Below are 15,444 nucleotides of genomic sequence, written 5' to 3' on the forward strand. Positions count from 1 at the left end.
AACACAAAATGGTGCCAAAGAATTGAGAAGATAGATGCAAAACACACCAAACGTGCATAAGAACCTGAAGAAATGACTAGAATTTTTACTTCGAATTTGTAACGATTTTATGTCAAAATTATGGATGCATTTTCCTCGTCTATTTTCCACCATTGATGGAAAATTGTATCACAGTTATGTGTATTTTCTGTCGCCCATTCTGCGCCATTAATGTAAAATTATGCCAAAATTGCGTATCTATTTTATCTGCCAATTCTGCACCATTGGTGCAAAATCATGCTAAAATCATTATTACAGGGTGAACTACTTCTAACGTTAGAGCGGTTTATTATAATTCCGTTGAGATCCCCTCATCCGGTTGAGAAAAATGATATGTCACATGATTTGGTTTCGATTAAATTGAAAAAGCGCCAATAGCCACACCCACTGGGGGTGTGGTTTCTAAATTTTAGTTTTGCAGACTCAATCTGCTCGTCGAGCCGATGAAAATGATATATCACATGAGCTGGTTTCTTGTACATCGAAAAAGCGAGAACCACACCCCCTGGGGGTGTGGTTTCAAAATTTTACTTACTCAGTCGTAATCTGCTCGTCGAGCTGAGAAAAATGATAGGTCACAACCCATGTTTTGAATAGAAACGGAAAGGCGCCGAGAACCACACCCCAGGGGGGTGGCCATGTGACCATTTGAAATTTTTATCGGTGACCTGGGTGTCGGGGTATTTTTTCGACATGCGATTTGATTTTTGTATTTTGAAATTCCGCTTCAAGAATTAATTTTACGTGTTTTTTGAACTTGTGACCTTAATTGCATTTGAAAAATCTGGGAATATATATTTCGCCAATTGACCCAAGGTTTCCAAAACAGACGGTATTTTGAAAATCGGTCGACAATTGAAAAAGTAATTCAAATTACAGTTTTCAATGTTGTTAAGCATTATCAAGATCGACCAACAAGCCTCTCAGCAAGATACATACTAAATTGTCTTTAATTTGAATGCCTCGACCATAACTGCGAAGTATGCACTAAAATCGTTTTGTCTAACTTAACCTGGGACGCACCATATTTCGGGACGATTTTTGCGGATGATTCGGATCTTCGTCTTGTTGGAATGTAAATGATGAAGTCGAACGTGGAAGGGATGCAAGTTTACTGAGGTTTCAAAATGATTTGCAAATTTATCATGGATTCTTTCTTTGCCCATCACTTATTTATATAGTTGGAAGAAGTCGTCATAAAAAACGAGGAAACTTCTGACCAGGAAGAACTTGTGCTCGGACTTAGTAAACACGAGGATGCCGATCGCGATGTTGTCGAGATGGGGGTCGAATCTGAACCGGAAATTGAACAAGATCCTCTTGACTTTGATTATTTACTTATTAGTTTTGTTCTCTGTTTAATAAAAAACATGCAATTTATTTCTTAGCAATTTTTAACTAAATTGACGTGTTTAATTCAAGCGAAATTCCTCATCGTTGGACGAGGACGACAATAAAGACGTCCACATAAAGACTGATCCCACCGTGACCGCGCCTAATGTCTCCACCCCCACAATTATTTAAAAAATGTCCCCCCAATCGTAAATAATCATAAGCTTGTCGATCATGAATTTTTCATCTGCATGTTAACCCCCACGATCTGGATGTCCTCCTTTGTAAAATAACCCTCTATCCATTTCCTGTGGATGAATGCTGAATTCTACATCAAAAAAGACCTCGCCCGATACACAATCACCCACAGGTTGCCCAACCATTCTTCTGCGACACGTGTGATGCCACATTCAGCCGACAAGACTCTCTTAAATTGCATGTCGACCATTCAAAATTTGGACCTCAGTTGGAAAAAAACTGAGCGATATTGACTTCGAATTATGCTGAATGACCCTTGCAGCAAGGAGTTTGTCTCACCAAATGAATCGCGTACATTTGAAGGTGCATGGCTTCTCGTGTCATCACTGTGGGGTCAAATTTTATAATAACAACGATCTCAGGAAGCATTTTAAAAGACGACCTGAGACCAGGGGCGAAGCTGGGATGGAGTTTGACGAGTTTTTGAAAGTTTCCACACTTATGGAGAAAACGAGGGGGCGAGAATGACCAATTGTTGTGCACATACATATGTACTTACATTTGTAAATGAATAAACATATTAAAGGGGATTCTATCTAGTTAACGTTTTTCATGTATCTACTTCTTGGATTTTCATGAAACAAGAATTTTGCATATGCTGAAAAATTGTAAAAATGGTTTAATTTTTAACAAATTAGAATAACAGCCTCATTCATAAGTTATGAATCATAAATGAAGTATAATCCAGGACACAAATACTCATTTCATTTAAATTAGAATAATAATAAAGTAAAATAATAAATATATAAGTATATGTGAAACAAATTTTGATATGACTTATCATGAGACTTAAAAATATTTACTTATACCTAAATTACACAACAAGATTCTTAAAAGAATTGGAATTGGGTTACTACTAATTATCCTAAGGGAACCGTAAGTACGATCATCTCTCGACTGCGTTCGAAATAGTCTGAACTGATAAATAATTTAGTTACAGTTAAACTTTGTGATAGAATATGTTTGTAAAGTAAAATTGCGAAATGTGCAAATTTGCCACAATGCGATTATTTACACGAAAAACTGTTTAAAAAATAAAAATTGTTCTATTGGCAAAAAAAATCGCGAAAATTTTCAGAAATATTTCATAACTTTTATTGAGAAACATCAAATTATCAATACTTGTCTACCTTAAACATTTTTTCATAAAATACATATCTTTTTCACATGAAAAATTATTAATTTCAAATTTTGGAAATTTGCGCTATTTTTTACAATACGAAAAATATTTATCTTCTTTTAAACCTTTGCAGCGCATAGCGTTAAATTTTTTAATATAGTTTTAATTTGTAATAAATCGAAAGCATTACGATTTTGAAAATTTTGCAGATTTAACAGATTGCAGATAGAACAAAGCCTTCTCACGATAAAAAATACCCTTACTAATGCCTACCTATTAACGTTGTGAAATTAGAATTAAAACGAAGCTGAAATTATTGTTTTTTTCCCAACCTTTACGACCTCCTTTAATCTCTTCTGGGGAACTGTGGCCAGCGGAGCACCACATGAGCATTTAGGTTGGCGTCGGGGATATGCTGGTGCAACCATGCCCCCAAATTATCCAACGCCCCTTGGACCTATTAAATAATTTGTTATTTAACTTATTTATTTCCCACAAGTATTGGTGGAGCAAAACGTAAATTTAATTCTCATACACTCTTAAAAATAATGTTACCCTTTCGAAAATTAATCCAACACTAATTAAACTAAATCAGGAGTAAACTTGTACACTTTATCGAATTATTCTGGATTTGGCATTGGTTACTTAATATATAATTGAAAGGGCGATTACTTTTTAAAAGGGTAACATTATTTTTAACTAAGAGAGCAAGTACATCGAAATATTTATAACCATCAACTGTTTAAATCGTATCAAGGCATGAAACCTTACGTTAATATTAGAGAAGTGCTGCAGAGTTAGCCCATGCCCGTTAAAAATTGTGAGGTCTCCTGGCGTAAATATCACCAAGTTCAGTGGAGGGATTGCGACTAAATCCGTTGCCAAGTTTCCCATCGCGGGCGTCGTTACAATTCCATACAAGAAATTAAAGTTCGGGTTTCTAAATCAAACCCAGAACAATTTTAAAAGATTAATCTCAACGAGAATCATTTTGATAAATTAACATTGTGGAAAATAAAAATGAAAATAGATGTCTCCCAGCGTGTGCTCTCCGATTCTGACCAAATTATTGTTAATCGATCACAAATGTAATTATTTTGAAATTTGACAATGACATGATCTGCCAATGCTCACGTTTGGCGGAGATATTTTTGCATCAGAAGAGCAGGAATCGATTGGTAAATTTTAAAAGTGTAAAATTTATCAACTTTTTGGAGCATTTTATTCTCGTTTGATGAAAATATCTCCGCCAAACCTGTGCACTTGCAGATCGTGGCTTTTACAAACTTCAGCTTAATTACAATTGTGATCTATTATTAATTGTGATCTAAATTAATTGTGATCTTAAAGATCACAATTAAAAAGAGGAACAATTGGGTAAAATTTATCCAACCGCTGTGTAAAATTCATGCTCCTTATTACTCAAGCTTCATTAAACTTTGCAAATTTTTATGTAAAGTGCACATACCCTATAAATTCGCCTATTATTCTCAAAAACTGGTCTGTCAGCACGGCTTGGGTAGGTCGCGTTACCCACAAAACAATGGTCCTGTGTCCCGGAGCGCTGTTCGTTACGCACCGTAAAAATGTGTGTTCAAGGTGCAAAAGGGTCAAACGGTTTCTCCTTCTCCTGCAGCGGCGGAGAAATTTCCATATGGCTGGTCTAGATAAGTAATAAATAATTTTAGGGGTTCAGATTTTCTAAATAATAAAATATTTAGTTACATACGCGAAGAATTGGATGGCATGCAAAAGCATCATCAGCCAGGCATGCATCGTGTTACGGTCTGGATACTGAAATCCTGCATCGTTATCGTCCGGAAATGTTGCATTCAGAGGGGGGCTAAAATAAAAATATTTAAATTTAATATTATTATATTATATTTATATTAAATTAAATTAAATTATTATATTATATTATAGATATTAATAATAATATATGGATAAAGTCATATGTTTTAATAAACTGTTGGACGTTATAAATTGAATTATGTAATTTTATAAATACTTAAATAGTGACAATATCCCATTCCCTTCACTGCTACATCGTATTTTAATTAGAAAATAATTATTGCTAGCAAAATAGTGAGTTTGCAATTTCATAGTAATTAAAACACTATCGTTCCTACGGGATATGTAGTATTAAATGAGAAATTCGTACATTTTTTAAATAGTTCTATGCCCAAACGTCATCACCCCTACGCATGCAAAAAAGCGATGCAAAATATTAGCCAATTTTTACAAATTAAAAAATTGCAAACTTTTCTAAATCTAAATTTTTTGAACTTCCTAAATTAAAATCTACACAATATTTCTTCAAAATAAGATAGAACGAGCAAGCTGATCTATTTGCAGGTATTTTAAAATATTTGTTTCCGCAAGTTGCAAAAATGTTTGGAAATTTGCGTCAAAAAATAGCTGTGCTTGCCGGGCGCAAAAAACCGGGTTTCCGGACTTCGTTAAACGATTTGAAAATCAATTTTCGATTTCCGCAAAAACCCAATTTTCATTTTAAATGTTACAAAAAAATACCTGTTTTGTAAAATAATTAATTCTACGTGTGTACTTGCTTAACTTGGTCGTAATTTAACAGGTTTTTCAAAATTTGCCGGTTTGGGAAGCTATAGTTGTGACAGTTATAGGTTTGTATTATGTACTCGTCGCATCCCTAGAAAGAATGGCGGTGGACGAACTACATGGAAATGGGGAGGGAAAGGGGGAGGGGGAGGGAGATTGCATGCGAGTGGAGACCCAAAACTAGCAAAAATTTAGCATCCTAAAGTTCAGGAGATGAACAGTGGCGAAATTAAGGATAAGCATTGCAGAAGGACTACTCAAAAAATCGAAGCTATCTAATTCAAATTCTGTTAGGAAATTTCTACTGGCAATTTTGCTTAGTTTTCATTAAATTTCCAATGACTTTACATTAAATTCTGTGACGAAATAATTTTCATTTCAAAAATCTTCGTTTCTCGCTGAACCATACGAATACAACGCCAACTTTGCATTGAATAAAATTTATCCGTTCTTAAAAAGTACAGAATTTCCGTATTTTATTAATTATCTGTCAGGGACAGGGGACGGATCGGATCAGATATTTTTCAAAAATCAAAAAAACAGATCGGATTAAGTAGATCGGGGATTTTACAAATTGAAAAACGGATCGGATTTATGAAAACAGTGACCTGACTCAACTCTGCATTTAAACCCATTCTGGAAAGACCCTGGACTCATGCGTTCCTTAAAAAATTACCGATTTTATCACTTGCACTTTCGAAAACAAATATCTTCTTTCAGAAAAAAATGTGATTATATGAAATCAATAATCAATAAAGGACGCGAATAAAATGAATTATTTTGCCACAACTTTCTTACCTCGACTGTGAAGAATTTCCTGGCCAAATATAGTTGACGAATTGCACAAAATAACCCCCAACTCTCTCCATTACATCAAGTAGTCCCTTGACGGCTTCAATTGCGCCTTTCGCCGCATCAACAACCCCATTGAACGCTGAAATTGCCCCGTTCAGGACGGCAAAAAATACGCCTACGAAGAGAAAGTCTGCAGCTGGGAGATCTGCAATTTTTAAAAATTGATCATTATGACGCACTAATCTGCAATTATTAGCTCACCCTGCGTAGCAGAGGAGCTATTGAATTCCTCTTGTCCGTCTGTCTGTCTGTCTGTCTGTCTGTCTGTCTGTCTGTCTGTCTGTTAACGACTCTTTTGCATCAATTGATGCTAACTATAGCGAGTTATTGGCATTCGTGACCGAATTATTAGCACTACTAGTCACCGAACAATCGGTGACTTAAAATGGTGCCAAACAATTGAGGGAATAGACGCAAAACGCACCAAAAATGCAGACGAACCGGAAGAAATAACTACAATTTTTACTTTAAATTTGTCAAGATTTCATGTCAAAATTATGCCTCGTTTTCCCTCGTTTATTTTCCACCATTGGTGCAAAATTATATCACAATTATGTAAATATTGTGTCCGCTTATTATGCACCATTAACGCAAAATTAAGTCAAAATTGTGGATCTGTTGTATCCGCCTGTTCTGCACCATTGGTGCAAAATTATGTCAAAATAATTCTCACGGGGTGAGCTACTTCTACCGTTACAACGGTTTATTTTTTGATAATCAATGTGCTATTAACATTATGTGTGCATAGATACGAAAGATATTTAAATTTTAAAATACATAATTTTGAAGAGCCTAATAAAAATCGAGTTGCTGCACGGAACAACTTTTTTCATACCTGGATTATCCATCTCCCTGTCCCACGGCCTGGATAGCTATCTATAACGCGATCAGATTAATTAATTAAATATGTACATAGTCACTAATTATCTTAAATTATGTACACATACGTAGAAAAATATAAAAACTAGATAATGAGGCAATTCACGCACTCCTTACATTATAAAATCGTGTGTTCATATAATATTTTACCAAATTAAATGGCGCACTTGATCTGCGTAAGTTTGCAAAAATTTGAAAGCAAATTTTTGTTGGAAATATAAGTAGAAGATTGTACGCTTAGGGAGTTTGCAATTTTACAAGAGAATGAGTGAATTGCGTCAATAATTTTAATTCAGAAAGAAGTGTGCTGTAAAACTTACGATGGGTTTCCAAAAGACAGACCTAGCTTTCACCAGCCCCAAATTAAGATAAATTCATAGACAAATTTCTCCCAAAACTATCTGGTAACTATTTCAATGGAATTTATTGATGCAGAATTTTTGACAGGAGAGGGATGATGAGGAACCGGGCTGTCTGGTGAAATATTGCGAAAAGAATCATCTCGGTGAGATCATCATCATCATCATCGGTTGGGCGAGGTCAGTGCACAAGATACAGGTGTGCTCATAAAATTTGTCATCTTTAACAACCAAATATTACAAAGTTTATTTGACATTTAATACAAGTAGAACATGACATGCATCAAAATAATATCTGTTATAAGAAGAAATGTGAAAACATGCGAATCGATGATACATAAATACGAATGATCTATTATCATGTAGTATTTAACAACTAAAGTGCAATTTATGAATAATTAAATCATGGGGAAAAAATTACGATGCTTTTACATACTTGTGGTTAAAATGTGTAGTTATAAAGGAAGATTTTTCGATCCGAGAAATTCGTAAACTTCCATCAGTTAGTGAATAAAATGATTTAAAACTCTACAAAATATGAAAATAACTTCGTGTTCAAATCTTTTTTGATTAATTTCAAGAGCAAAATCTCATTAATTAATGGAGATTTGCGATTTTTCCCATGGAAAAACAACTTTCCATGTAGCGAGACATTTAAACCACCCTGCACCTGCATGTGCAGACACTTAAACGTGTAGTAAAATCTCAAGGCCAGTCGGCTAAATGGTGTTGCCATGTGTGAATACTGTGGGGATAAATATTTCTTTAGGTAAACACTTGCGCGGCATGCAGTTTCTGGCAACCACGACGTGTCGTATTTTGACCCGCAAATTTTTGGGTCTTAAAATGATTCCAAAATTCTTGATGTATATTATCATGAATATTAGTGTGCAAAAAAGTTGCTACTAATAAATATTTTTAAAAAGTGGGTTAACGTGAATCACTTACGTGATGGATGGTGCATAATGATATTTCCATAAGGAAAGTTAGCCGCCGCGGTTGGCACCGTCTGCATGATTACCGCCGCCGCCTCAATGTAATGGAATCCACCAGAAATTGAGAAATTGTGTACGGTGGCGGGCTTGAGATGCACATTGTGCAAAATATACGTCCACGTACACATATACTATGCCGTACGCAACCGCCTCAATGTTATGTATATATATATATATATCGCTGCAACCGTATAAAAAAGTAGCGCCAGCGTTTCTTTTAATATGACACCGAATATCACAATTATGTATTTGTTGACCTTTGAAGTCATCGCAATGGTCAATATAGCAAAAATATTGTCATCGCTTAATTCGTGGCGAAATTTCCTTCAAATGACACCCTACATGAAAATTGTTTTTTGACCCCATCACCCCGACGACGAGGTCAGAGGTCTAAAATGGCGAAAACTATATTTGATTAAGTTGAGGCGTTCTGGGATATCCTGCTGACGGACGGACAGACAGACGAACAATACGATGACAGTAAGTAGCTGACGCTACGTAGTACTAGTTTTTTCACTTTGCATTTGATAAAAATAAATTGTGCTGGATTTGGAAAACTAAATCAATTACTACTCGGCTGGAGACGGATTTATATGCTAGTATTTACGATTTTATTTATTTACGCATGATTTAAACCTTTAACTGAATTTTAAGAACCTTAATTTATACTACTGGAAACGCAGCCTTCGATCTGTATCTCAATTCTGTGTGAGACTCATCTGGATTAGCTCGATCTTCCACCTGAAAAATTCGCTTCTCATTAAAAACTTAATTGAGTTTTTATTATTATGCGACTATATACTTACACTGCTGTTCATAAATGAGTAGCACGGATTCTCCACTAACTTCATGACTCTCTTTCTCAACAAATACCTCGAATTTGAAAATCATTTCGGGCTCATTTTAAAGGCAAATTAGTTGACTTCAACATATTTAAAATGTAATATTCTGCAATTATTACTACTTCCAGAAAAAGTTGCTAACCCAAAAAAGTTATAAAATAATTGGTCAAAAGTGAGGAGCATGAGAAGTTTACTCCTAAGTATATTGTGAAACTAAATTGGTAGGTCATTATTTTTTTTATTAATTACAGTTTATACTTACTATAATATAGGCAATTTAAAAAAATTGATAATGTAAGCCAAGAGAAGAGCGACACAAGTAGAGATTCGGGATCTCATCATTCAACACTACGAGGATGTCGAAAACGATCAAAAGACTCAACAGGAAATTGCGTCTTTACAGATCTTTACAGAAAAGGAGAAGAAAATGATTGTCAGAAAAGCGCTTATCAATCCAAAACTATCAACCTCAAAAATTTCTGACGAAGTAAAAATTGAGCTCGGCAAAGATGCAAGTCGTTCAACAATTGCTAGAGTACTGAAAAAGGGTGCCCTAAAAATTTTCCTAGCTAAGAAGAAGCCATACATATCCAAGGTCGACCTGAAAAAACGCCTTGCATTTGCTCGAGCGCATGTAAACAAGAACCAAAACTTCTGGAATTCTAGACCATTTTAGACCTCTGACCTCGTCGTCGGGGTGATGGGGTCAAAAAACAATTTTCATATAGGGTGTCATTTGAAGGAAATTTCGCCACGAATTAAGCGATGACAATATTTTTGCTATATTGACCATTGCGATGACTTCAAAGGTCAACAAATACATAATTGTGATATTCGGTGTCATATTAAAAGAAACGCTGGCGCTACTTTTTTATACGGTTGCAGCGATATATATATATATACATAACATTGAGGCGGTTGCGTACGGCATAGTATATGTGTACGTGGACGTATATTTTGCACAATGTGCATCTCAAGCCCGCCACCGTACACAATTTCTCAATTTCTGGTGGATTCCATTACATTGAGGCGGCGGCGGTAATCATGCAGACGGTGCCAACCGCGGCGGCTAACTTTCCTTATGGAAATATCATTATGCACCATCCATCACGTAAGTGATTCACGTTAACCCACTTTTTAAAAATATTTATTAGTAGCAACTTTTTTGCACACTAATATTCATGATAATATACATCAAGAATTTTGGAATCATTTTAAGACCCAAAAATTTGCGGGTCAAAATACGACACGTCGTGGTTGCCAGAAACTGCATGCCGCGCAAGTGTTTACCTAAAGAAATATTTATCCCCACAGTAAATATGCACTCTATATAAAGTTGTGAAAAATTTACCCAAGTTTGAATAAAAAAGAGGATGACAGCACAATCCAACCGTTGCATAAATTTTACCCAATTGTTGTGTCATCCTCGCTTTTTCGCAACCTGAGTAAATTCTAAAATTTTAAAACCTTGTTCATAGTGCGTACAAATAAAATGAATAACATTATATTTAGCATGCTAATGATGAAGTTACTTATTTTTAACCGGACATATTTTATTGACTTCTGAAACTCTATTTTATTTGTAAAGTAGGCATATTTACAATTTTTTTGACAAATGTGTTTATGATCAATTTATGATTAAGATGTGTAAGTATGATTTTAATTAAGTGAACGGTGGATTTGGCCCGAGCTGCTTGTCGTACATGCCAAACCCTTGCTGGATTATGCCTAGATTCAAAATTAACATTTTCAAAATCAGCTTATTTGAATAATCGTTACTGTATTTTACCTGCTGCACTATCAAGTTTTGCCAACAGTAGCAACTCCACCAGTTTAGTGAGAGTAGCTGCAATCCCATTTTTCGATACCCATTTTTGCAATATTTCTTTGATAAAGTTCAACTTGTCATTCTCGTTTATTTGAAGTTCTTCGGACCAGGAATTATCCGAAATTAGTGCAGTTGCAAAACCGGAAAGGTTCTCGGTTAATTTCTTATCTCGGATTAGACGCCCTGCAACGTCCCGTGTGGGAAACATATTTGCAGATATTTTGATAAAAAGGGGGAGGACAGGAAACGTGCTGATTCCTTGATGCATGCAGTTTCCCAACTAATTTTAGAAAGGCTTATTCCATCCATGAAATCTATTTGATCATGAAATGCAAGCAAAACCCAGGACCGACTGGTTCGCATCCTATATATAACAATACACTTATCGGTTAATAGATAAGATATATATACACATTTACATCATTGAAGTGTTTTATTTTTACAATAAATGCTAATACACAATACAACGCTGATATGTAATATTTGTCGGCTTAATCGACCGAAACCAAATTGCAATCATAAATAGTTATATAAACTTGTACGTACTTCAAAAACGCCAACTACGTGTCAACATCCTCAAAATATGTACTTAACTGTAAATCGCAATAAATGGAGTTGAACGAACACAAAAAAGCTGTGATGCGGAGATGCAACAATTTACATCATTCACTGAAGTAATGGTAAGTACGACTCTAAATTTTTTTTATTGAGGGTGAACAGGATGTCGACGCGACTGCCTTATCGGACAGTGGTCATGCATAAGTAAATAATTCCATTGTTTGTAAGGGAGTCGATAATGTAAATTATCTCCGTATCTACGTCTCCATTCGCCATTTACGACAAGGCTTTAGCATTTAGCTCTGTGTAATTGATTAAACCAAACTTGTCCTTGTAATCGTCCACACGTTAAAAAATGACGACTAAAAAAATTATTGCAGTATTCCTTCAAGACGCAATGTTCAAAGATAAGTGGCAAGACGTATTCGCTGAGATTTTGGATAGGAACACAACAGCAGAATTCGACACATGGCAGAATCAAGTAACATCATCTAGTTTGACCCACCGCAGGCTGTACCAGAAACTGATAGAATATGCAATTAGTCAACACGGGGAAATTCGTATGTTATCGCTACTGAAATCAACTTTAAAAAAATCTAATTGTCTACAAATTTATCGTAAGTGTAGGTTTCTCCTACTTATCTATGATTGCATACGAATATATAAAATACATAAATGCAAAATAATTACGTGCATTAATTATTTACTTTTCATGACAGATGCCATCAAAACTTATCACGGCCACGGGGAATATTGGTTCAACATTAAATCTGGCATCGACCAATTTTACGGCAGAGACAAGCAAATTCGTAAATTGCTCGAAATTTATGATAAGCACACGTCTTTTGTAGTAGTAATACTTTGCGGTCTACCTGGAATGGGAAAGACAGAATTAGTTGCACAATTCCTTAGAAATGAGCAAATTAACCATAAAGTTCCATGTATATGGATAAGCCTGCTAAATTTCAAGGAAGAGTTGACGAACCTGGCTGAAACATTTCTTCCAGATAGTAAACTAGACTTTAAAAATACAGATCCTGGGTCATTATTGGTAACCATTGCGATTGATATTGGCAAAATTATTGATCAAAAATGGATTTTGGTTTTGGACGGATGTACCGCTGCTACAGTCAAACCAAAGATTTTGATGAACCTAGCAGACTCCAAGGCAATGGTTATATTGACCTCCAGCAATAAAAATTTGTACCACATTCATAGAAGCCACCTTATCGATGTTACCGAACTAGACGAGGAATCAGCTCTAAACTATGTAAAATGCACTCTGATGTCGGAAGAGACGGAAGCTTCCATGCGGCTACTTTGCCAGTTTGTCAACAACTATCCTCTGGCCTTGGAGCAAGCCACGTGGTACCTATTGTACAAACAGACACATAACGTTTCCAAACAAACCATTCACGCCTATATTGAGGAATGCAAGGCGAAATCTGCAACCTTGCTTTCTATTCAATTACACCAATTTGGAAGATCCAAGTATGAGAAAACTATTCTGGAAACGCTGGCAACAACAATTAACCAACTTCAAAGTAGTAGCGAGGACAACAATAAGCATCAATATGCTTTTAACCTACTCCAGATTATCGCATGCCTCGGACCAGACCATGTCGAAACGACATTTCTGTTGAAAGTTTTCACCTGCTGGAAAGAAACTGTCGATGAGAAAGTTTTTCAGGAGAGCTTGAACTTCTTAAGTTCCCTGTGTTTAATAAAAAGCGAAAAAAATGAATGCTTACAGATGAACCCTATTGTCCAACAAGTTGTACGATGCATTAAGCGAATAGATAACAAAATGTTGTACGACATCCTTATCAACCTAGAAATTGGGTGTCAATCCGTACCGGAAATTCGACATTTTCTATTCGTTTGGGAACATTCACTCAAGGAGATGTCTATCTCGGAAGAGTTGATGCTAGTTGCTCTAAAAATATCAGGTCGTCTAGATAAACTTTTCATGTACAATGAAGGCCTGTGTTTTGCTGAGAGCGTAATTAAGAGCATAAATGAGGCTGAAAACAACCCTCTAAACCCGGAACTCTTGTTGGAAATGAAAATAAACTGTGGTCTGGCTTTGCGCCGACTAGGAAAGGGTAACGAAGCTGTAAAGTTATTCAAGGGCATTAACAATACATACACACTGCCTTCCGAACAACCAAATGAAAAATGTTTTACAATACTTCAGCACCTGGCCAACTCTTATTACAACGTACAAAAATTTGAAAAGGCACTCAAATTGTACAAAGAAGTATGCGCTGGTAAATCACTAATTTTTGGCGAGGATAGTATAGAAGTAAATAAATGTCAGTCCAATATCGCCGGTGCGCTAAGTGACCTCAAACAATTTTCCGATGCAGAAGTGAAGTTGCAGGGGGTACTCAATTGGTTCAAGGAAAAGGGTTACCAAGATGAAGTGCTACGAGTAACACATTCGCTGGGATATTGCTACTATAAAATGAAGGATTATAGCAAGGCCAAGGTTCAGTTTGAGCACGTTATTAAGAAGAGGGCCGATCACCAAGATAATCAAGCCCGAGAGTTAATTGCAAAATATATGCTGGCCCGTGCAATTTTTCACTTGGGTGAGATATATTCAGCAATAGATATGCTAAAAGACGTTTACCAGAAGCAAGCTGGACTTATTGGGGAGGACCACCCGGATACGATTGACACAAAAAACAAGATCGAGAAATACTTGGTATGTAAGAAACTGCATAATTTTAAATGCAGGTAGTGTGACACAACTAGTGTCCGTTTAATTAGCTTCGCTATATACTCCTGTTTTTCGCACCTGTGACGTCACCATTGCAATGCTATTATGGTTAACTATTGGTAATATTGGGATTCATTGTTGATGAACCTTTATGCAGAAACATTCGGATAATCCTCTCACGTTTGACGAACAACCTGTTCCCGCACATGTCGTTGATTGCTGTTCTTCTAAAGAATGTAATAATTAAATTATATGTAAATTTCTCAGAAGATATTAATCTCATCAATATGCTAGGTAGTTCAACCTTAGAGAGGCCCAATGGACAAAACAAAGATGGCTGTTCTGCAAATGACTGTTGTTCAACATCGGTGCATTTCGAAGATATAAATGACGTTAAACTACTAAAATTAAACTACCGTGAGAAAAAATCGATATTAAAGGAAGAAAAAAGATCCGTAAATGTAAGGATCAATAATTTAAAGCTACGCTATCATGAGAGAATGGTCACACTAATGAAGAAGATAGCATTCTCGGGCAGGTAGTATGAATTAAACTTTAATTACAAGCCTAGGGAATCCACAGATCCCTGTGGAATCCATCCACAGATGTGAGATCTCCAGAGTTGCGTTATTTAAATAAGTTTTTATTAAAATAATGCTTAACGCCCGGAGAATATTTATTATTTAAAACTAAATAAGTGCGAAGATTATTTATTATTTATTAAGTAGCGCAAGCTACTTTATGCGATACAGGTATAGTCTTATATGTATTATAGAATGAAAGAATGGAAATGAATACAAGAATAGACCTTCGGCTTTTTCGCGTTGTTGGATATTTTGCATACATATTTTTAAACCCCAGTACCCCGCAATGGTAGCATACACATTGCATGTTAATTACTCCTTTACTCACGTAATATTCCACTTTTCGAAACAAATTACGGTTTACAAGTTTTTAATAACAAGTCTGGAGAGAAGGCAGCCAGTACTAAAATTAATGCGTCTTTGCTGTCACACTTTGATTACCATATAAAACCATAGTAATTAACACAACTTGTGAACAAGGAAATTGTTTGCA

General features: G+C 35.6%; 2 protein-coding genes across 3 annotated transcripts; one reads left to right on the forward strand and one right to left on the reverse strand.

Annotated features, from left to right (window-relative positions):
• Nucleotides 1-10,835: 10,835 nt before the first annotated feature.
• Nucleotides 10,836-11,420, reverse strand: LOC110850139. The gene is made up of 2 exons (XM_022097621.2): nucleotides 11,046-11,420; nucleotides 10,836-10,984 (listed from the first exon to the last, which is right to left on the reverse strand). Exons 1-2 carry the CDS (start codon nucleotides 11,350-11,352, stop codon nucleotides 10,920-10,922), a joined length of 372 nt encoding a protein of 123 aa, XP_021953313.1. The 5' UTR covers nucleotides 11,353-11,420; the 3' UTR covers nucleotides 10,836-10,919.
• A 491-nt stretch (nucleotides 11,421-11,911) lies between these two features.
• On the forward strand, nucleotides 11,912-15,181 carry LOC118435515. Of its 2 annotated transcripts, none has more exons than XM_035851675.1 (4): nucleotides 11,912-12,259; nucleotides 12,362-14,352; nucleotides 14,525-14,603; nucleotides 14,666-14,805. In XM_035851675.1, exons 1-4 carry the CDS (start codon nucleotides 11,998-12,000, stop codon nucleotides 14,674-14,676), a joined length of 2,343 nt encoding a protein of 780 aa, XP_035707568.1. In that variant the 5' UTR covers nucleotides 11,912-11,997; the 3' UTR covers nucleotides 14,677-14,805. The 2 variants fall into 2 exon arrangements, with proteins under 2 accessions (XP_035707568.1, XP_035707567.1); XM_035851674.1 differs by having other exon boundaries at nucleotides 11,920-12,259; nucleotides 14,662-15,181.
• The last annotated feature ends 263 nt before the right edge of the window (nucleotides 15,182-15,444 follow it).

The sequence above is a fragment of the Folsomia candida genome, unplaced genomic scaffold (genome assembly GCF_002217175.1).
Source record: "Folsomia candida strain VU population unplaced genomic scaffold, ASM221717v1 Fcan01_Sc005, whole genome shotgun sequence".
Lineage (NCBI taxonomy): Eukaryota > Metazoa > Arthropoda > Collembola > Entomobryomorpha > Isotomidae > Folsomia > Folsomia candida.